The 21,835-nt window shown below is 39.1% G+C and overlaps 1 protein-coding gene across 3 annotated transcripts in view; it reads left to right on the top strand.

Annotated features, from left to right (window-relative positions):
- KIAA1328 overlaps positions 1 to 21,835 on the top strand; it is a gene marked incomplete at its 5' end in the record, with an annotated part of 236,140 nt that overhangs the window by 19,572 nt on the left and 194,733 nt on the right. For all 3 annotated transcript variants that reach the window (XR_014778983.1, XM_084780616.1, XM_084780617.1), the window contains one exon: positions 11,294 to 11,409. Coding sequence is in view for 2 of the 3 variants with exons in the window: in XM_084780616.1 (XP_084636742.1) it covers positions 11,294 to 11,409 (116 nt within the window). The remainder of the gene's footprint in view (positions 1 to 11,293; positions 11,410 to 21,835) is intronic.

Raw genomic sequence — 21,835 nt, 5'->3', positions numbered from 1 at the left:
AACTTACATGTGCAGAAGCCTAAGTATGGTATTGACTGAGCTTTCTCTAGAAGGACTTAGGTTTGAGAGAATTCTTGTTGCCGTTATGGAATTATATTACCTCAGGAAGTCTTTCGTGGTAGCATTAAATGAATTTTTTGCATGGATGGGAAAAGCAGCGCCTCTGATCACGGAGACCAGATCAGTGACTAGCTTTGCAAAACATTATAGCTTACACTGAAAGATGCTGACAGCTCTTAGTATGCATGCCCTTGTGTAGTAGGACCTTAAGGTGGCAACTGGTGCTGGGACTAATCATAGACTGTGCCTCAGTCTTTGCTTTTGCAGGAAAGTAACTTCCAACATTTTAAAATAATACCTGTCAGAGTTGCAGTACTGGGTAGAGATGAACTTTGTTCTAGAGGAGTCAAAAAACCCTTCTGTTTCCTGTCTTGGCTCCGTTGTCAGTTCATCACTGTGCCTAAGAGGCTGCTTTTTGCAGTAACTTACTTGAGGACAAGTTCTTTTTTAGGCCTTGATACTTTAATTTTTCCCAGAGAATGGTTTGCTAGTTATACTTGACATTTCTGAGATGGAAAAGAAAAAAGAAAAAAGCACCATTAGTTTCCCATTGTAAAGTGAATAGTAGATCATTATTTTATTTTCTCTTTTAGAAAATATTGACTATAACCTTTAGGTAAGAATTAAATTCTCATTTCATGCAAAGGAATATTAGACTTTCACTTACCAGTTACTTAAGCTTGATTTTTACTTCCTTTTTGAAGCTTTCATGGAATATTTTGGGGCTAGGGGATGGTATATATAGGGGATGGTCTTTATAATTAGTTACATAGAAAGTTTCAAGAAAAGATAGACCTTTAACTTCCTTTAGGTAAAAAGCCATTGAGCTTTATTGGGGTTGATTGTTGTACACCGGTTAGTATTCAAAAATTCAATTTTAGAGAGTCCATTTTGAGATCTGTCAATCAAAGAATATTTTTTGACTAATTAGTATGCCTTTAGCAATCTTTCTAGTAGTCTGACTAGACTCTGTCTCATACACAGAGTTAATTTTTCTATGACAAGTACTTTTTCCCATTTGTGTGACATTCACACACAGCCATATGAGTAGACAGTCTCATCTCACTTGCATGGATTTATTCAGACTAATGCTTGACCCGCATTTTGGTTAAGAAAATTGAGAAGTTATTACTATAGGTCCATTGATACACATATATATCCTATAGCATTTAGTCTCTTTTCAGTTTTCAGTTTGATGTATTTTGCCCATGGGCTTATGGACTATGATTATTTTCCACCATAATTCATTTTATATGTGTGCAATAACAAACTTAGATTGCATAGACTTGAAATCAGCACAAAAGAAAAAAGTCACTGATACACAGGGGAAGCGCAAAGAATAGTTTCTCAGAAATCCCAAGGAGTACTTGTTTACTTTGCTGCCTCAAAATTGCAATTTTGAGTTTCTTGAATTTTGACATTTGAAAACTAAGTATTCTCAAGTTAATACTTTAGAAGTTAACCTCTTACTTCTATCCTATTGATTTATATATAATTGATTATAAAACAATTATTGATCATTCAGTGTATATGTTCTGTCTCTAAGCCTTTGTTAAAGACATAAGTTTTTCATATTATACTCAAAATTTTTATAGCTGATAATATTTGAATAGATATGCTTCAGTTGCATGTGTTAGCTTTTTCAGAGGTCAAAATATTACATCTTCATTTACTCTGTAGTATATTTTTATTCTCAATTTAAATTTACTGGGAATTATGTCAACATTAAAATGACCTGCATTTAAAATTAAAACTGAATATTAAAAATTTTTAACTTATGTGCATTTGTGTTTTACAGCCATATATGTTTGTATGAGAATGGTAGGTCCCCTGGAACTAGAGTTCCAGGAAATTGTGAGCTGCCATGTGGGTGTTGGGAATCGAACCTGGGTCCTTTGGAAGAGCAGCTAGTGCTCTTAACCATTGAGCCATCTCTCCAGTCCCATTAAAATTGAATATTAAGTTAAAAAAGAAGGAAACTATTTAATCTCCCTTCTCTTTCTATACATTTTCATATATTTTCTATTAAAGGGATACAGTGAACAACACCAGGAATTTACAATCAATACAGTTGTATTAGTGAAACTGCATCCCTTAATTGAAACTCAACAATGTTATTTCTTTAAGATTACCTGTTCACTTATCTATCTATCTATCTATCTATCTATCTATCTATCTAAAGTTCTGGTTTAGGGTCTCACTGTGTTGTCACTTATCACATCTTTTTAGTGCATTCCAATCTGACAATATTTCAGTTCTTGACTTGTCACTTTTAAAGAGTAGCAATCATATATTTTATAGAATTTTCCTAAATATGGATCTGTCTGTTTTCTCTTAGTAATATTTAAGCTCTACATTTATAGGAAGAATATAAAATAATTGATGTACCTTTTGCTGAACCTGGTTGAGATGGAGATTTACTGCTCCAGGGTTTTTCATTGTGAAATTTGTTTTTCCCTTTTTGAAATTAATAAATATTATAATTCTGTGGGATATAATTTAATGCTAGTTAATGTTATTAAACTTGTTCTAGCATTGGAAATGGAAAATAAATGTTAGGAAGATGTCCTGTCCAGCAGGAACAGTAATTACGGGGTCGCGAGGGGAGCCATACTTGAGGGATGAGACGTGAAAGAAAGAGGCGAGACCAAGTAGCGTTCCTGTCAAGGTCTGTTTATTGAATCAAAAGCAAAAGCTTATATGGGGTGGAGGCAGGAACTGAGCAGTAGGAGGGGCCCGAGAATGTCTCCAGATGATACCATCAGGGGAACATCCTGTGGTTTTTCTCGGAACAATTTCTATCTTATCTTAGCTAACTATCTCATCTTATCTTAGCTAACAATCTCTCGGAAAGTCCTGAGCTAACCTGCTAAACAACATCTGCAGAGGCTGAAAGGAGGAAGTTAGCTTTGGAACGGGGCATCAGTATCTTTCCATAGCCAGTAGACTCTTTTAGCCTTGAATGACCCCGGGCTGGCTCCGAACAGAAAAGAAGTGCAAAACAAGTAGGTAAGAACATGTAATTATATTATTAAGTCTAATGCCTCATAGGATGTTGTTCCTCATCTTACAATAATAAAAATGTAGAACAAACTGAAAACACAGGACATTAAAATAGAGCTGAGGTTGAAGAGTAACCAAGTAGGCCAAGATGTAAGGAGATCTGTGCTGTTAGGGGAAGACGGCAGTTAGCACTAGCTCCCTGGAAACCAGAGGGGTCTTTAGCTAAAGTAGTGGCAGATTGCTGAAAGCCAGTGTAAGCAGGTGAGAGTGGGATTCCCTGGACAGCAAATGTAGGGAAACTTGTTCATAGGCTCCATTTGGCAAGAAGACTGATTTCTTTTGGTGCAAGTGTTAGAAGGGAAATAGCACTGCCCTTGGGGATGACATCGAGGTTCTCTGTCTTTGTCCTGTAAAACAAAACACATTGTCAGGAAAAAAAAGTATATAGTTTTTAAAAACCACCTGACATGTGGGAGGAGGCGCAGAACCAAGGTTAGGGAAGAAGTTACATGCTGGCCCCCCACGTATAGAGGAAAGACAAGAATGCTTTACAGACACAGGCTGCTAGAAACTGCTTTGTATAAGCATAATCACAGTGACAACAACCAAAAGAAAACTACCATTACCCAGGTCAACTGCCTAGTGTATAGTAAATGTAGAGATAAATCAGGCCTGGAAAGCATAAAGCTGAGTGTGGGGCAGACATTGAGAAGAGAAACATCTGGCCTACTCAAAAGGAGGTTTTGCTTAGAGGAATTTGGACCAAAAGAGTAGCAACAAATCTCAAGGCAGGCTATTCATGATAAAATTAATAGACTCTGAGCCAAGGAAAGATCGGCTTAGTTCTCAGCATTGGAATATTCATCTTGTTTGATGAGCTACCCAAGATATTCAGACATCAGCACCCTGTGAGGCACAGGAGAAAGCAGAAAGACAGCAGCAGAAGCAGATTCAGTTAGGGTGCACATGCTGCTGAAACGCTAGCACACTCAACATCTGAATTCTCTATTGGTGCCCAGTGCATTATAGCAAAATGTGTCAGCTTAAAGTACTAATACACTTGTTGGAGGTTTTGCTGTTTGAAGAAATTTTGAGCCACAAACATGTATTTTTTGTTTATATTGAGATAGAAACTTTGATTTTTCTAATGCCACAACAAAGTTTCAACTTTGGCTTTATCTGTAAAACGTGTTTTTCATGGTAGTATCCAGGATTTAAAATGCACTCAGAAGAATTAAAAAAAAAAAAGTTTACCTCCCTCCCTCCATGCCTCCGTGTGTGTGTGTGTGTGTGTGTGTGTGTGTGTGTGTGTGTGTGTGCGCGCGCGTGCATGTATATGTAAAGGTTAACAATGTTTGAAATCATTGAATTCTTGCTCATTGTAGCATAATGATCTTTGTTCAGTCAACCTTTTTCCTCTGCCAGTTTACAATAAACATCAAGAAGAAGCAAGTTCACAATGTCAACATTTACTTAGCCCCTGGCTTCCATCAGAATTTGCAACAGTCAGCATTACAGAAGTCAGCATCTCTTCTGTTACCTGATCTTAGGTGTGATATTTCTGCATTAGCCCTAAATGTAGCAACAGGACATGAGTACCAGGGCAGAGGAATAACTGGGTTATATTTAAAGACTGGGATTTATCATAGTGAGATTATTTTTAATAGCTTATTTTAGTGTATTTTCTGTTGCTCCCTTAATGTTTCTTATAGAATAATGTCACCTGCACATAAAACTTTTGTTTCTTTCTGGCCTGTATGTATTTTCTTTTCTTGCATTAACCTCCAGTCAGTTTCCAATGGAGTTGTAGTTGACAGTCTTGTCTTGTTCTGGAAGTACAAGGACAGAAACAAATTGTTCTTTTTGTCTGTCCTTATAGGTAAATAGCTAGGAATTCTTCATAGATGCTCTTTATTGGATTGGAGGAATAGTTCTTAAAGTACTAGGTTACTGAGATGTTTTATTATGGAAGATTGGCTTTAACAAGTGCCTTTCCTATACTTACAGATGAACAAGCACATAAAGTTTCATATTTGTTTATGTGGGTTATTTTTTTAACTTTTATTTATGCATATGTGTGTGTCTGTGTATGTGTGCCATGTGCATATAGATGCTAAAAGAGGCCAGAAGAAGGCATTGGATGTTCAGAATCTACAGCAGTGGTTCTCAGCCTTCCGGATGCTGTGACCCTTTAATATACAGTTCCTCTCTAGTGGTGACTCCTAACCATAAAATTATTTTGTTGCTACTTCATAACTGTAATTTTACTATTTTATAAGCCATAATGTAAATATTTGATATGCGACCCCAAAGTGGTCATAACCCACAGGTTGTGAACCACTGATCTAGAGTCTTAGCTGTGAGCTGCCTGACATAGGTTCTGGGAACTGAAGTTGGGTCTTCTGAAAGAGCAGCAGGCACTTTTAACTGCTGAATCCTCTATCCAGCCCTTTGTTTTTTTATAGATGAGGTCTTGTAGCTCAGACTGGCCTGAAATGCACTGTATAGCTGAGAGTGTCCTGAAAACTCCTGGTCTTTCTGTCAATTATTGTTATTTATTGTACAGAGCTTGTATTTTCCTTTGTAGATTTTTAAAAAATCTACATACATATCATGACAACTATGAATAAATAGAACTTTACTTTCTTTTCATAATGTGTATTTGTCACTGTGCTTTTTAATCTATTTTTTGAGAATTTCATATAGGAATACTGTGTTTTTATCATTTCCATTCTTTCAACTTCTGTATCTCCCATTCTCTCTCAAATTTATGGTCTTTTCTTTATTAATGTTACACACACATATAAATTCATTTAGTATTTATTGTATGTATATTTGTTTAAGGCTGACCACTTGGGATCAAATAATCTATGACCCCTGCTTGCTTCTTGGGTCCACTTGGTTGAAAATATTTTTTCATCCCTTTACTCTGAGGAGATGTCTATCCTGAATGATGGATCCTGTTGTTGAATCCACCTTTTTTTAAATTCGGAAATTAAGACCCTTTGTGTTGAGAATTAACAGTGAGCAGTGTTTGTCGATTTTTATCATATTTCTGTGTTAGTTTTTTCCATCTCTTGATTTGCTTGTCTGATCTTGTTTCTTGTGTTTTCTTGGTTGTGGCTCACCTTTTCAGGTTAAGTTTTCCTTCTAGTGCCTTCTGTAGTTCTGGATTTCTATAAGCATATTGCTTATGTTTGGTTTTATTGTCAAATGTCTTTCTCCATCTATTGTGATTGAAAGTTTTGCTGGTATAGTAGTCTATGATGACATCTGTGGTTTCTTAGTTTATAGAACATCCATTGAAAAGTGGAGTGTGTTATTCTAACATGTCTGCCTTTATAAGTTACTTGGTCTTTCCCCCTTTCCAGCTTTTAATGTTCTTTCTTTGTTTTGTATGTTTAGTATTTTGATTATCATATGTTGTGGGAATTTCTTTTCTGGTCCAGTCTATTTAGGTGTTCTGCATTCTTCTTGTATATTGATAGGCACCCCCTTCTTTACATGAGGGAAATTTTCTTTTGTGACTTTGTTGAAAATATACTGAGTGAGTTAACCCAGAAGCAGAAAGACTCACATGGTATATACTCACTTATAATTGGGCACTAGCCCAAAAGGCATGTCCCATGAAAGTCTTCACTTACCAGGGGATTGGCTAGATGTGAGGACATCCCACTGGGACTCTAGGTAAGACAAATATAGGAGATGGGGAAATAGAAGGAGCTGGGGGGGACCTAGAAACTTGCAAGAAGAACATCTAGACGGGTCGATAGGGCCCCAGGGGCGTCTGCTCAAACTTTTGCACTAACCAAGGACAATATAATAGTAAACATCGAACCCCTACTGTGATCTACCCAATGGACAGGACATTATCCACAGTTATGTGGAGAGCAGGGACTGACTCTGACATGAGCTCTGGTGCCCCATATTTGACCACCTCCTCTTGGTGGGGAGGCCTGATGGCACTCAAAGAAAGAATAAGCAGGCTACCAAGACGAGACTTGATAGCCTATGACCATATAGTGGGGGAGGAGGTCCCCCTTGGCCATAGACCTAGGGAAAAGGAATAGGGTGAAGGCAGGAGGGAAGAACAGGAGGATACAAGTGATGGTATAACAATTAAGTTGTAATCTGAATAAATTAATAAAATTTAAGAAAGAAAATATTTACTGTATCTTTTACATGGGTTTCTTCTCCTTCCTCTATTCTATGTAAATTTAGTCTTTTTGCAGTATCCCAGATTTTCTCCATATTCTGTGACTGGATTATTTCAGGTTTAACATTTTGTTTGACTGAGATATCCATTTCTTCTACCTTATTGTCTACACCTGAGATTCTCTTTTTATTGTCTTGCACTCTGTTGATGCGGCTTACCTCTGAGGTTTTTGTTTGACTTCCTAAATTTTTCATTTTCAGTTTAGTCTCCATTTGGATATTCTTTAGTGATTATCTTTCTACTTTCATGTCTCGGACTGTTTTCATCATTTCATCCCACTATTTGTTTTTGTTTTTAATAAACTTCATTACAGGGTTAATTTATATCCTTTTCATGGTTCTTAAACTTATTCATAATTCATGTTTTGTGTCCTTGTCTTGTGTTTATTTATATTGCATCTCTCTGGGCTTACTGTAGTAGAATTACTGGCTTCTTTCTGGTGGGGGCATATGGTTCTGGCTATTGATGTTTGTGATTTTGTCCCTGTGTATAGGCATCTGGGGTTAGGATGAATGAGGTATTTCTAGGTTTTTGTCTTAGTTAGGGTTACTATTGGGTTTTTTTTTAAGGGTTACTATTGTTATGATGAAACACCATGATGAAAGCAGCTTGGGTAGGAGAGAGTTTATATGGCTTACACTTATACATCATTGTTAATCATTGAAAGTGTACCCTTGCCTACAAGATTTGCAAGGATAAAGATAGAGCAGAGATTGAGGGAATATTCAATCAATCCCTAGTCCAACCTGAGACCCACACTGTGGAAGAGAGCCAACTTCTGTCACTATTAGTAATACTCTGCTATACTTGGAGACAGGAGCCTAACATAGCTGTCCTCTGAGAGGCTCCACTCAGCACCAGATTGAAACAGATGCTGAGACTCATGGATGGTGGGGAGCCTTATAGAAGGGAGGAGGGTGGAGAATAGAAAGACCTGCAGGAGACAAGAGCTCCACAAGAAGACCAACAGAGGCAAATAATCCAGGCCCAAGGGGGTTTATGGAGACTAAAGCACCAACCAAGGACCATGCATGGACTGAATCTAGCCTCCTACACATATGTAGCTGATGGCCATCTTACTCTTCATGTGGGTCCTTTTGTAAGAGCAGTGGGGGCTGTCTCTGACGTGGACCCTGTTGCCTGTTTTCTGATCATGACCCCTTGGTGGGACTGCGTTGCCTGGCCTCAGTGGAAGATGATACATTCAGTCCTGATGTGACTTAATGTGCTCGGATGGGTTAGTAGGGGGTTTCCCTTTTCTGAGGAGTAGGGGAGGAGGGTAGGGGCAAGAGAGAGAGAAGGTAGGACCAGGAGAAGAGAAAGGAGGTGAATACATTTGGGATATAAAGTGAATAAAAAAACCCAGAAAAGTCAGGACAGGAATTAAAACAGGATAGGAATTTGAAAGTGGAAGCTGATGTAGAAGCCATGAAGGAATGTTACTTGTTGGCTTGCTCATCATGGCTTGCTTAGCCTGCTTTCTTATAGACCACCAGGACCACTAGCTCAGGGAAGGCACCACCCACAGTGGGCCCTCTGGCATCAATCACTTTAAGAAAATGCCCTATAGCTGCATCTTTTTTTTTTTTTCTGAGACAGGGTTTCTCTGTGTAGGCATGGCTGTCCTGAACTCGCCTTGTACAGCAGTCCGCCTGCCTCTGCCTCCCAAGTGCTGGGATTAAAGGTGTGCGCCACCACATCTGACTTTATAGCTGGATCTTATGGAAGCATTTTCTCAATTGAGATTCCTTTCTTTCAGATGACTCTAACTTGTGTCAAGTTGACATAATAGTCACCTGCACGGGGTTAATATCTATTCTTATCTTTGATGATAGGTGTTCTTTTCCTGGTTTCTGTTGCCCTCTCTTAGGAAAGTGTGGTGGCTGTGTGTTGCCTGGTAGATAGTACTACTACAAGTCAGTGGGTGGCATAGAGGTATAGATGTGGGATAGGTAAAAACACTGAGAATGGCTTCAGGAAAGAGCAAAGGCTATCCTATTCACACCAAGACATACGTTCCTTAGGGAGTTGGAGTTGTGGTGGGAAAGGACTCTCCTGTTAAATTGTAGCAAGGTAGAGAATAATCTGGAAACACAGGAATGAAAGGTCTAGGGGTATCCTGAGTCTGAACCAAGAATTATAGTTGAATAGAGTTGAGGTGGAAGGATGGGTACCTGTAAGCAGATTGTTGCTAGGTTGAGGGTGAAAATGGAGAACAGGAAGGATAGAATTAATTACCTACAGAATCCCTGCCTGGTGTGATCACTGGTAGTCCCAGGTAGAAAGTGTTTCTAGGTATTGGGCCTGGCCCAAAGGGATGGGGACGAGTTAAAAGGGAGGGCTTGAGGGGAGTCTATAGGAAGGAGGAGAAATGGGTCCACACCAATGTTCTTGGAGTCTCCAGGGAATGGAGGTAGGGTGGAAGGAAAGGCCCTTGCATGCAGACTACTGCAGGGCTTGGGGTGAGGCTGGTGAGATTGTTATAGAGGACAAGAGGAAAGTGAAAATTGCTTACCAGAGTCTATGTCCAGTGTGGCATCTGGGGGCCCAAGGTTCAGCGTGTCCTTCTAGGTACTGGAGGCTGACACAGAGGAAAGGGAATGGGCTGAAAAGGAAGGCTAAGAGAGTGTACAGGAAGGAGAAAGCCTGTTCTCCCCCTTGTTTTGGCAGAATCCCCAGGGACCAGAGAATGTATCTCAAACCATATTCTTGTCAATATGATTTACATATTTAATCCTTCCTAATTGTACTATTGTTCATTCTTAGAGTATCCAACAGAATATTAGACATATTCAAAGCCATAGTGGTCTCTATAAAATCTTAGTTCTATAAAAAATATTGATACATGTGACTGTGAGAGGATATTTTAATCATTGTTCTATTGCTGTGAAGAGACACCATGACCAAGGCTCTTTTAATGTATTTTTCTTTTTATTCTTTACATTACATCCCAACCACAGTTTCCTCTACCTCCACTCCTCCCATTCCCTACTTCCTCCCCGAGATCCACTCTTCCTCCATTTCTCCAAGGCAACTCCTTGAAGAGAAAACATTTCATTGAGAACTTGCTTATAGTTTCAGAGGTTTAGTCCATCATCATCATGACAGAAGCATGGCAGCACACATGGCACTTGAGCTGAGGCTGAGAGTTACTTTCTAATCCACAGGCAGAGAGACACTTGGCCTGGCGTGGGCTTTTGAACACCCCCAGTGACACATTTCCTTCAGTAAGGCCACTTCTACCCCAGTGAAGCAACATTTCCTAATCCTTTTCAAATAGTACCACTCCCTGATGACTAAGCATTCAAATATATAAACCTGTGGGGGCCATTCTTATTCAAGCCACCACAGAGGGCTTTTGATATTAAAACAGATAAGATTATATTACGGAGAAATATAAAATAGGCAGTAATATTTAAAGTAAAATACAAGACTTGAAGAGGAATTCATTTCTTCTGGCACCATTATTATTAGTCCTGTCACTTAACTCAAAGGGTCTTTTAATGTTGAGAGGACAGTTTATGGATGTTTTGGGAATGTCATCTGTAGAGTCAATAAGTGATAATGGTGGTAAATATTTTATGCACAAGCTATTGGTTTCTTTCCCAAGAATTAACAAGCTAGCACTGGATATACACTTATGGGCAGTTTCCATCCTCTTTATGGTGCCAATCCAGTTGTTCCCTTCATTTAGATTATGGCTTTGTTGACTAACCTATTGTCTACTCTAAGTGAGATCTTTTATTGTGACTTTGTGATCTGTCACTGCTTCATTGAAACGTATAGACCATGATTATACGTATTTCTTGTACATACCTTTTAAAATCTGGAGCGTGAATGTTGCAAAGTTGAGGAAGAGTGTTTAATGAGAAAATAAACTGAAAACACCAAATCTCCCTAAGACTCCTCTATGCCTTTGCAGAAATGCAGTTTGTGTACACTGCAGCTTTAGGCATGTGGCTTCATTCTGATGGACTTTTGATTTTTTCTTCATTGTTTTGATATTTCTTTTAGAGTGAGTGAAGAAAAGGAAGTGACAGAGGAACGACTGAAAACTGAGCAGGAGTCCTTTGAGAAGAAGATTCGGCAGTTAGAAGAGCAGAATGAGCTGATCATCAAAGAAAGGGAAGATATCCTTTTGAAAGTTTCTTTCATTTTTATGTCCAGCAAATCTGACTTCTTGTATGAAGAAACTGTAAAACCCAGAGATATAATTGTTCTAATTTATAACAGAATAAATCTGCATGTGCTGCCATTTCTAGGCAATCAGAAAGACACTTAACAGCATGTGCTGCTGCTCCCTTTGTGCTTGATAAGGCCACCCAGCTGTTTTGCTCCTGTTATGTGCTGGGAAGCACAGATTTGTCAACTAAAACAGACAGGAAATTTGGGCATCACCACAAAATGTTGGGTCTTTTTATTAAATTCTGTCCTATTACTGTAACGGAGGCTTAACCTCCTCATATCTGGATTCCTTCCTAGGTAAAGCTTTAACAGTCCAAAGAAATCCTACTCTGTTATAAACACTAGAATGAAAAATAAAAATCTACAAGTCAGAACACCAGCTTACAGAATATGTAAGTGTTGTAGTTGATAAATAAAACCAACAAGCAATGACATGGAGCAGAGAGCTCTGCAGTTTAGAATTGGAGTGGTGTGTGTGTGTGTGTGTGTGTGTGTGTGTTTGTGTATGTGTGTGTGTGTGTGTACATGTACCCAAATACATACTGCATTGTTTGTATAAAAATAAAGTAAAAACATCTTTTTAAGATTTCTTTTTGTTTAAATTATGTGTGTAGGGGTGTGTGTTATGGTGTGAGGGCACGTGCTCATGGAGAACAGAGAAAGGATCCCCCCCAAGTCAGTGTTAAGTACCTCTGGAAGAGCAGTAAGCACTCTTAACTATGGAGTCATATCTCTAGACCCAAAACAAACATGTTTAAATTTTTTTACTTAGAGGGACATGTGAATAAAATAACCATATTTATGGACTTTCTTTTGGATAGGTAGATTACATAATGACGTAGATGGGAGAGAAACAGCTAAACAGAATATGATGGATCTGCCAGCACACTAGTATATGAAAGCTTAAAAGAACCATTGTCCTTATTGCCAATATCATTACTAATTTGATGGTTATTATTTCAAAGATTCTGCAAGTAACAGACATGGTTTTGCATTGACAATAATCATGCATTTAAAAATATTAGAGAAATCTAATCATAAAGATAAATTGACTAGCTTGAAAATCACAAAACTGTAACTCTAAAAAATGAATTCTGACCTTCTGTTTTTCACATAATGGGAGCACATAATAGAAAATTAATAAGGAATTTTTATATTTGACTTGCAGAGTAGACCATTATAAGGATTATTGACTCCACAATAGTGAAAAATTTAAAAAATTAGCTTTTTTGTTCTCTCTTTGACTATTGTCTCTTGGTTTATTTCTCTTTGTCTCTTGTCTCCTTCTTTCTGTCAGTATCTCTGTCTCTCTCTGTCTCTCTCTGTCTCTCTCTGTCTCTCTCTCTCTCTCTCTCCCTCCCTCCCTCCCTCCCTCCCTCCCTCTCTGTCTCTCTGCTGTAGCATGTGGATAATCATCTTGGGCTTGTTCCCACTTCACTGTCGTTAGAATGCCAGCCCTCAACACCAAGACCATGTTCTGTTGCTTTTCTCTGTCACAGAAATGGTATTTACTGAAAATTTACAACACACTTTGGCTCTTATTTTCAAGAAATAGTAATTTAGGGATTGAATTAAATTTTCATTTAAAGGGTCTGGTTCTATAATAAGAACTAGACAAAGATGACCTCTGGCATTGATTTGGGGGTTTAAAGTTATCAGTGTTGGCAGCTCTACAGTTCTAGCTTCTGAGGACCACATTTGGATTAGGGCAGGAAGAAAAAGGACCGGAGGTCTTGGCAACTGTATGTCCTCTCCATTTAAAAAAGAAATAAAAGAACGTTCTCTGCTGTCCTCCCATGTCCTTACCTGATAGTCTTTTATGATATTATTCATGTTATGTGGCTTTGCTATCACACAAGGGAGGCCTTGAAGGTGAGCATGCAGCTTGTCTGACTTGGATAGCATAGTAAGCAATGAGAGGAGATGGAAGTTAGCCTCCATATCTGGTAGCAAAAGGAGGGGATATAGAACTCATTTTTTACGTATAGAGAAGGTGTTGATATTTTGACCTTCCTGGGATAAAAAAGATGTACAGCATCCAGTGGCATCAGGGTAAGTTGTGGAAAGAAGATAAGAGGGATTGGTATTAAAATATTTAAGATTGGGCAGCCATAGCAAATCCATGTTTGTATACCATGATATTTGGAAACTTAAGTAGCTTTCCAGGAAGTTAGCATATAATTTTAGTTGGTAGTGACATTAGTGTTCTGTGCAGGATGATGTTGTTCAGTGCTGAAACTGTATAAAGTCATCATGTCCATGAATGGTTTCTTCTGGAAAGCAAAGCATTAAGATAGCCCAGGTGTATTGCAGTGGCACAGTATTTAGTGTTTCCTCCAAGACTTTGCTCTTGACTCAACACATTACTTCTGTGGGTCAAATCCAGTGCGATAGCAACTCAATTGAGTTGTGACCCTTATGCATTTGCTGTGGTGACTTTTGTGCTCCAACTTCCACAGATAGTTGCAACAAAGAGCCTGAGTTCCCTTAGCTTAAAATACTAATATTCTGGTCCTCCACAGAAGAAGAGAACGACATGTGTGAGGTCATAGACTCAGGTCTGTTGAATTTTGAAATTCTGGGTTTTAGCAACAACTAAAATGGATTAAGGCATTTTTAACTCACAAATGATAAGTCATATTTATAGAAGTTTATTGTCAAAAAGGGAAAAAGAAAAGATATAAATATTGATACTTGGGATTTTTGTAACAAGTACATTATACAGGTACAAATCTCCTTAAGAGAATAAACCTGTCAGAGGTTAATACAGATGATTTTACAGTACATAAAACTCTATAAAACTTGGAAACATAAAATGAGCCTGTAATTTAAAACAATATAATTTTAACTACAGATACATTTTCCTATCACACATGAATGGTCTGGGCTCATCTACATTGAGTCAGATAATCTTAGTTCATTTTAAAGTTTATTTCTGTGTGAGGCACTATACCAAGGAATTGTGATTTGGCGCATTTTTAAGGTATGCTCTACCAAATTAGGGGTTTTTTTTTGGTCTAATAACTGATAAACTATACAGCCTAATCTCCTAGTGGAAAAGAAAGATATTTTATATGCTTGTATAAGGATTGAGCTTGCGATAGGTTTTTTAAAAAATAGAAAATGAGTTTATTAAAACATAAAAATTCTGGATAATTTTTAGTCTTTGAACAAAGAAATACTATGTCTTAAGTGCGTTTTCAGTGTTGCATGGTCTTTTGAACCCTGTGGAACTTTGCCTGCCTCTGTATGTGTGAAAGGAGAATCTGATCCTTAAAGAGAAAACTTCCCAACAACTCTAATTCTGAAACATGTAGGCATTTGAATGTTATAAGCTACAATGGATGTATGCATTAGAAAAGTTAATATTTGGATTCATATTTCTAGAGAATGACTCAGATTGATGGCTCTAGTGAAAGCTTGTAGAAGAAAAGTGAAGTCTCATATCTGATAGCATCACGGTGAACGGAAGGGTGAAAGAAAACATCTGAAGCATGGTGCCTGTTACAGTAACAACATCCCTATTTTTTTGTTGACTACAAAAGAAAGTTGCTGGCTAATATTGTCCACACCCTGACCCCTGTGTGTGTGTGTGAGTGTGTGCTGCACCCATGCATGTGGTGTAATATTGTCCTCACCCCTACCCTGTGTGCGTGTGAGTGCGTGTGCTGCACCTGTGCATGTGGTGTAATATTGTCCTTACCCCTACCCTGTGTGCGTGTGAGTGAGTGTGCTGCACGTGTGCATGCGGTGTAATATTGTCCTTACCCCCACCCCTGTATGCGTCTGAGTGTGTGTGCTGCACCTGTGCATGTGGTGTAATATTGTCCTCACCCCCACCCCTGTATGCGTCTGAGTGTGTGTGCTGCACCTGTGCATGTGGGGTATTTGTCCATGCACATATGCTCATATATGTCAGGCACCACAGGTAGAGGTCAGGTGTTTTCCTAATCACTGTCCACCTTCTGTTTTGGAACAGAGTCTCGCTGAATCTGGAGCTAGATTTGCCTAGACAAGCTGGCCAGTGAGCGCAGGAGTTTGCCTGTCTCCACCTACCCAAGACTAGGATTATAGTGCCATTGACAAGCATGCTAGAGATCTGAACTGAGGCTGTAGTGCCACCCAACAAACACTTACAAACCGACCTGTTTCCCAGCACCTGTTCCCCACTGAGCCATATCTCCACCCTAAATAGTTACTGAACCTATGAGTCTCTTTTTATATCTAAGCCTCCTTTGCAGGCTTGTTGGAATTTGAAAGGTAGTTTTTTTTTTATCATGTCTATAAAGAATCTGACCAGATTTTGTAGTAGGCACTGACTAAAAGGTGAAATTTCTCTTGTGAGCACTACTGATAGCATGAGGGAGGGGATGATTGGTAGGTTTGGGGCCTTAACATTATTGTATACTGTTAATGAAAGTCACTGTAAGTCAGAGTTAACAGACAGATGTTCTTCCTGTTGATGTGGGGAAACAATGTCACTTCAGGAGAAAAACTGATGGTTACTGGTTGCTTTGTTGTTCTCTAAACCATTCACCATCTGGAAGATTTTTTTTCTTGGGCTAGAGGGAGAGGGAAAGGGAGAGGGAGAGGAGCAAGAGCACCACAGTGTCCAAATTATGTAGTAAAGGTTGAAAGAAACTGAGCCCTGGGCTGGCAAGTTTAGGCTAGAGGGCAGGGTATGCAGCTGTGCCCTGCAGCAGGGAGGGCCTGAGGCTGGAAGTATCTGGAGCTGCTTGTCCCAGGTCTGAAACACAGCATCCCAGCCTTTTGTTCATAACAAACGGATAAGAGACAGCATGTTCGTTTATGGCTGACTCCTGCTGACATTGGGGTGTTGATATTGGAGGCAGGGGTGGGGGTGGGACAAAAAGCTGAAATGTTGGCCATGTCCAGGAAGAACAGGCTGTTTTACTTGCTGTCCAGGATCTGTGAGACCATCTGCAGCTAGGAAACTACAGGCCTAGCTGAAGTAGTCTGCGAGGTTAGACTGGAGCACCTGTGGGTAGCTGCTTTGGCACTATCCTCGATGCGGGAAACGTTAGGACTTGACAGGATACTGAAACATATATGGGCAGAAAACAAAGTTAAGTAGGTTAAGGATACAATTTCTTAGGTGTACATTTGAAACTTTTGAGCCCATGGCTTTAGTGGTTGGGGGAGCAAGTCCCAAAGCCTGGGAAAGGAGAGAAATCCCACCCTCTGAAATAGAGAGAAGGTGAGAAACTTAGGCTGTTGATTAGCAGCACTTATCTGGAGACCATTAAACTTGAGAGGTAGATTTTGGTGGATTTCTTGTAGCTTATAAGAATCCTTTTCAAGTTTACAAAGAAGATAAGTTTTAAAAACGTTAGCATCATCATTGTAATCTTCAGTGAAATATACATTGTAGACAGAGTCAGCAGACACACATCTTTGCATCATAGCCTAGTAGAAGCTTTGGAAATGATTTTGGGCTAACAGCATGAACACTCTTTAAGGTGAGCTCAGGGAAGGCCAAAGCCTTTCATGAACTAGAAGGGCAAAAGCTCATTTGATCTTGATGTTCAGTGTGACTACACATCGTGGAAGAGGGGCTTCTTCCTTCTATCCAGAAGACTCTGTGTGTGTGTGTGTATGTGTGTGTGTGTGTGTGTGTGTGTGTGTGTGTGTGTGTGTGTGTGTATGTGTGTGTGTGTGTATGTGTATGTGTATGTGTATACCTATCTCTGTCTGTCTGTCTGTCTATCTATCTATCTACATATATGTCTCGCAATGAGAAACATTTTTAAGTCTATACTTAAAAGGCAGACCAAAGGAATTTTAAAATCTTGAGGTTGGAACTATAATAGTGGATCGGATAGTGGAATGTTTTATTAGAGTTAGATTAATAAACCAGAGCTCCACTGATTAATGTCTAAGCTCTGAACAGTTTTAATACAACAGTACCATAGCAACAGGAAGTAATCGGAATTATTTTCCAATTCTATATGAATCACTTTTGTAGACACTCAAATACTTTCTTAGGTCCTCACAACTTAAGCTGCTGTGCCTTTAGGCCTCACATAAGCTTTACATCTTTCTTTCTATACTATTATTTACCATGAGACATAGGTGAGATTGCTGGGGTCAGCCACTGTCAAGCAACTTCTTTTGGCCAAAGGAATAGAAAAGAGTTACATCTGATACTTGTTTTTTAAGTCTGGTAACAAGTTAGACTGTCTAGACCTAGTGGTAGTATCTCTAGGAGAATGAGGCTTGAGGGCTGATTTTTACACATGAAGAAGACTGAGAAGGCGTCTGAAGCCTATTTATCTTATCATGAGTTCTGTGAGCACTGCAAACCTGTTTGCCTTTTTAAATAAGAGATCTAGTACCTAGCAGTTTTAACTAGTTAATAAATTGACTAGTAAACTCACATGGTGGATTACCATGGGGTAAGGAGCTATTTGCCTGTTCTCTAGCTGTCAAGCTACCATTAGCTCAGCTGACAATGTGATCAGAGACCTGAGAAGGATAAATTGTAATCTAAATGAGTCTGTATCAATTAAAATGACAGAGACTAGTCTATATTCTACTACCTAGGCAGTTGTCCCAGGTTCCTGGAGTCTCTGTGTCAACACAGGCAGAGGCAGTCTGGCCATCAGGTACAGAAATGAGGGCTTTTTTACTGTGGAGGAAGAACAAGGGAAAGACTGACCTCACTTTGTTTTCAACAATGTGAGACATTAACTATCTGGGTGTCCAGTTTGTCCATCACGCAACATAGGTGGTATAAAGAAGTTTATTCTGGGAGAAAAAGAGGGCAGGGAGGGAGAGAAAGGGGGTGTATGCCATGGCAGAGACAGGGGGGCTGGAGGAGAGAGAGAGAGAAGGAGAGAGAGCACATTGGGGGTAGGTGGGTGGGGCCTTACCTTCCACACATCTGGTGCACCTAATACAGTGATGCTAATAGAGTGCTGTCAGGACACTGAAGGCCCCGTAGGGCAGACCGGTTGACTCACTCGCACACCAGCACTAGTCATATAGCTCAGTGGACAGAGTGTTAGTGTAGTTTATACAAGTTCCTAGATTCAATCCCCAATACAAGTAGATAAACAAGATTATTTTCTCTTAAAAATATTTAGCTACTACAGGGTGGAAGGAATTGATACCAAATATTTGTAGACAATAAGATAATTATATTAACTTTTCTGGTATATTTGATTTCATTTCAGTTGACCTTGTATTGGATAAATTATTGTAGCAAGCAACATGTACACTTACGTTTTCTGAAACTATTCCAGGAAATATATTTTTAAAAAAGCTACTCCTCAGCTACTCTGCTCAGCTATGTGTACACTTTCTGTATGAGAGAGTTCTTGAAGCTGCCATATGGGTAATAAGTTCATTGCTTGGTATCTGTACATTTAATCCCCTCACAACATAGAAACAAAAAATTAAGTGTAGCAAGTGGAGCTACAGTGAAAATATTGAAACTGACAGAGATGACAGGAAAACTTTTAAAAACAGTAAGAACTGAGGATGCCCAGTAGTCTAGAACGCTATCCACCTAGATATAGTGCACAGACCTTGGTATTAAAGGAGCACTTATGTCACTGGTCTCTTGTGAAGTGTGAAAAAGACACTGTGTTGGCTTCTGTTCATTTTAGTCTTCTGTCAGTTAACATCTTACTTTTGTATGTTCTTGTCACGGACTGAACACTTTCTCATAGTTTGTCTTTTTTTGTGCCGCCCTGATGGAGTTAGGTAAGCAGATGCTTTTATCCTCCTGGCCTGGAGGAGTAACTGGAATAGCATGTTACAGAGCCAAAAGTGACTTTGACTCCAAAGCCCACTGTCTCCATTATGCTAAATTCTTTTTTAGTTTATATTTTATTTGTTACAGTTTATTCAATTTGCATCCCAATTGTTATCCCCTCCCTCTTATCTTCCCATTCCCACCCACCCTCCCTCTTTGCTTATTCCCCTCCCCTAGAACTCTGAGAGGGGGGGCCTTCCTACCCCAACTGTCTGGCAACAGCCTATTAGGTCTCATCAGGTAACCTGCATCTCCTTCCTCTGTGTGACCACTAGGCCATCTTGCCAAGGGACAGTGACTGAATCATGGGCACAAGAGTGCATGTCTGAGATGCAGCAGCAGCCCCCTCCCCTCTCTTGGAGAATTGCCAGTCCATTGGCTACATCTGAACAAGGGGTCTTGGTTCTCTGCATGCATTGTCCTTGGCTGCTGTATCATTTTGTGCAGGCCCCCTTTTGTCCACATCCACAGGCCTTATCTGCCTATGGAGTTCCTGCTCCCTCACAGACCGCTATTCCCCCACTCTTCCCTACAACTCTCAGCACTCCGTCTAGAGTCCAGCAGAGAGTCCCAGTATCTGCCTCAATTCTCCACTGGATGGAGTTTCTCAGAGGACATCTATGTTGGGCTAATATGTACTTATAAATGAGTATATACCATGCGTATATTTATGGGTCTAGGTTACCTCAGGATGATCATTTCTAGTTCTATCCATTTGCCTGCAAATGTTGATTTCCTTGTTTTTAATAGTTGAATAGTATTTCATTGCATAAATTAGTTTCTATATCCATTCTTCAGTTGAGGGACATCTAGGTTGTTTCCGGATTTGTCAATTACAAATAAAGCTGCTATGAACATAATTGAGCAAATATCCTTATTATATGGTGGAGCATCTTTTAGGTATATGCCCAGTAGTGGTATTGCTAGGTTTTGAGGTAGCGCTATTCCCAATTTTCTGAGAAAGCGCCAGATTGATTTCCAAAGTAATTGTACAAGTTTGTACTCCCACCAGCAATGGAGTGTTCCCCTTTCCCTATATCCTTGCCACCATATACTGTCACTTGAGTTTTTCGCCTTAGCCATTCTAATGGGTGTAAGATGGAATCTCAGAGTCATTTTGATGACTAGGAATATTGAGCATATCTTTAAGTCTTTCTTGGCCATTCATATTCCTCTGTTGAGAATCCTCTTTTTAGCTTTGTACACCATTTATTAATTGGATTATTTGGTTTGACAGAGTTTAATTTTTGAGTTCTTTATATATTTTAGATAATAGCCTTTTGTCAGATGTAGAGTTGGTGAAGATATTTTCCCAATCTGTAAGCTGCCACTTTGTTCTGTTGACAGTGTCCTTTGCCTTACGGAAGATTTTCAGTTTCATGAGGTAAGATGGCCATTTATTAATTGTTGACCTTAAAGCCCAAGCTGTTGGTGTTCTGTTCAGGAAGTTGTCTGCTGTGGCAATGAATTTTTTCTCAGTTTTTCTTCTAACAGATTTAGTGTGTCTGGTTTTATGCTGAGGGCTTTAATCCACTTGGACTTCAGTTTGTGCAGGGTGATAAATATGCATCTATTGGCATTTTTTCTACATGTAGACATCCAGTCGGAGCAGCACCATTTGTTTAAGATGCTGTCTTTTATCCACTGTATGGTTTTGGCTTCTTTGTCAAAAATCAAATGTCTATAGCGTGTGGATTTATTTTTGGGTCTTCAATTCGATTCCATTGATCAACTGGCCTATTTCTACACCAGTACCATGCTGTTTTATTACTGTTGCTCTATAGTACAACTTGAGATCAGGGAATGGAGATTCCTTTGGAATGTTTTTTACTGTACAGGATTGTTTTAGTTATGTTTTTCCATATGAAATTGAGAATTGATCTTTGAAGGTCTGTAAAACATTGTGTAGGTATTTTGATAGGGATTGCATTAAATCTATAGATTGCTTTTAGTAAGATGGCCATTTTTACTATGTTGATTCTCCCAATCCACAAGCATAGGAGATCTTTCCATTTTCTGATGTCTTCTTCAATTTTCTTCCTCAGAGACTTAAATTTTTTTTCATATAAGTCTTTCATTTGCTTGGTTAGAGTTATACCAAGATATTTTACATTATTTGTGGCTATTGTGAATGATGTGGTTTCCCTGATTTCCTTCTCGGCCCATATGTCATTTGTATACAGGAGGGCTACTGACTTTTTTGAGTTTATTTTGTACCACTTGCTGAAGATGTTTATCAGCTATAGGAGTTCCTTGGTAGAATTTTTGGAGTCACTTATATATACTATCATACCATCTGTGAATAGTGATCTTTGACTTCTTCCTTTCCTATTTGTATCCCCTTGATTTCCTTTAGTTGTCTTATTGCTCTACCTAGGACTTCAAGTACTATATTGAAGAGACGCAGAGAGAGAAGACAGCCTTGTCATGTCCCTGACTTCAGTGCAGTTGATTTAAGTTTCTCTCCATTTAGTTTGATATAGGCTTGCTGTATATTGCCTTGACTATGTTTAGGTTTGTGCCTTGTATCCCCGTTCTCTCTAAGACTTTTAACATGAAAGGGTGTTGGATTTTGTGAAATATATTTTATT

Source organism: Acomys minous (assembly GCF_964271855.1).
Source record: "Acomys minous genome assembly, chromosome: 4".
Lineage (NCBI taxonomy): Eukaryota > Metazoa > Chordata > Mammalia > Rodentia > Muridae > Acomys > Acomys minous.
This window is presented reverse-complemented; position numbering and strand designations above follow the sequence as displayed.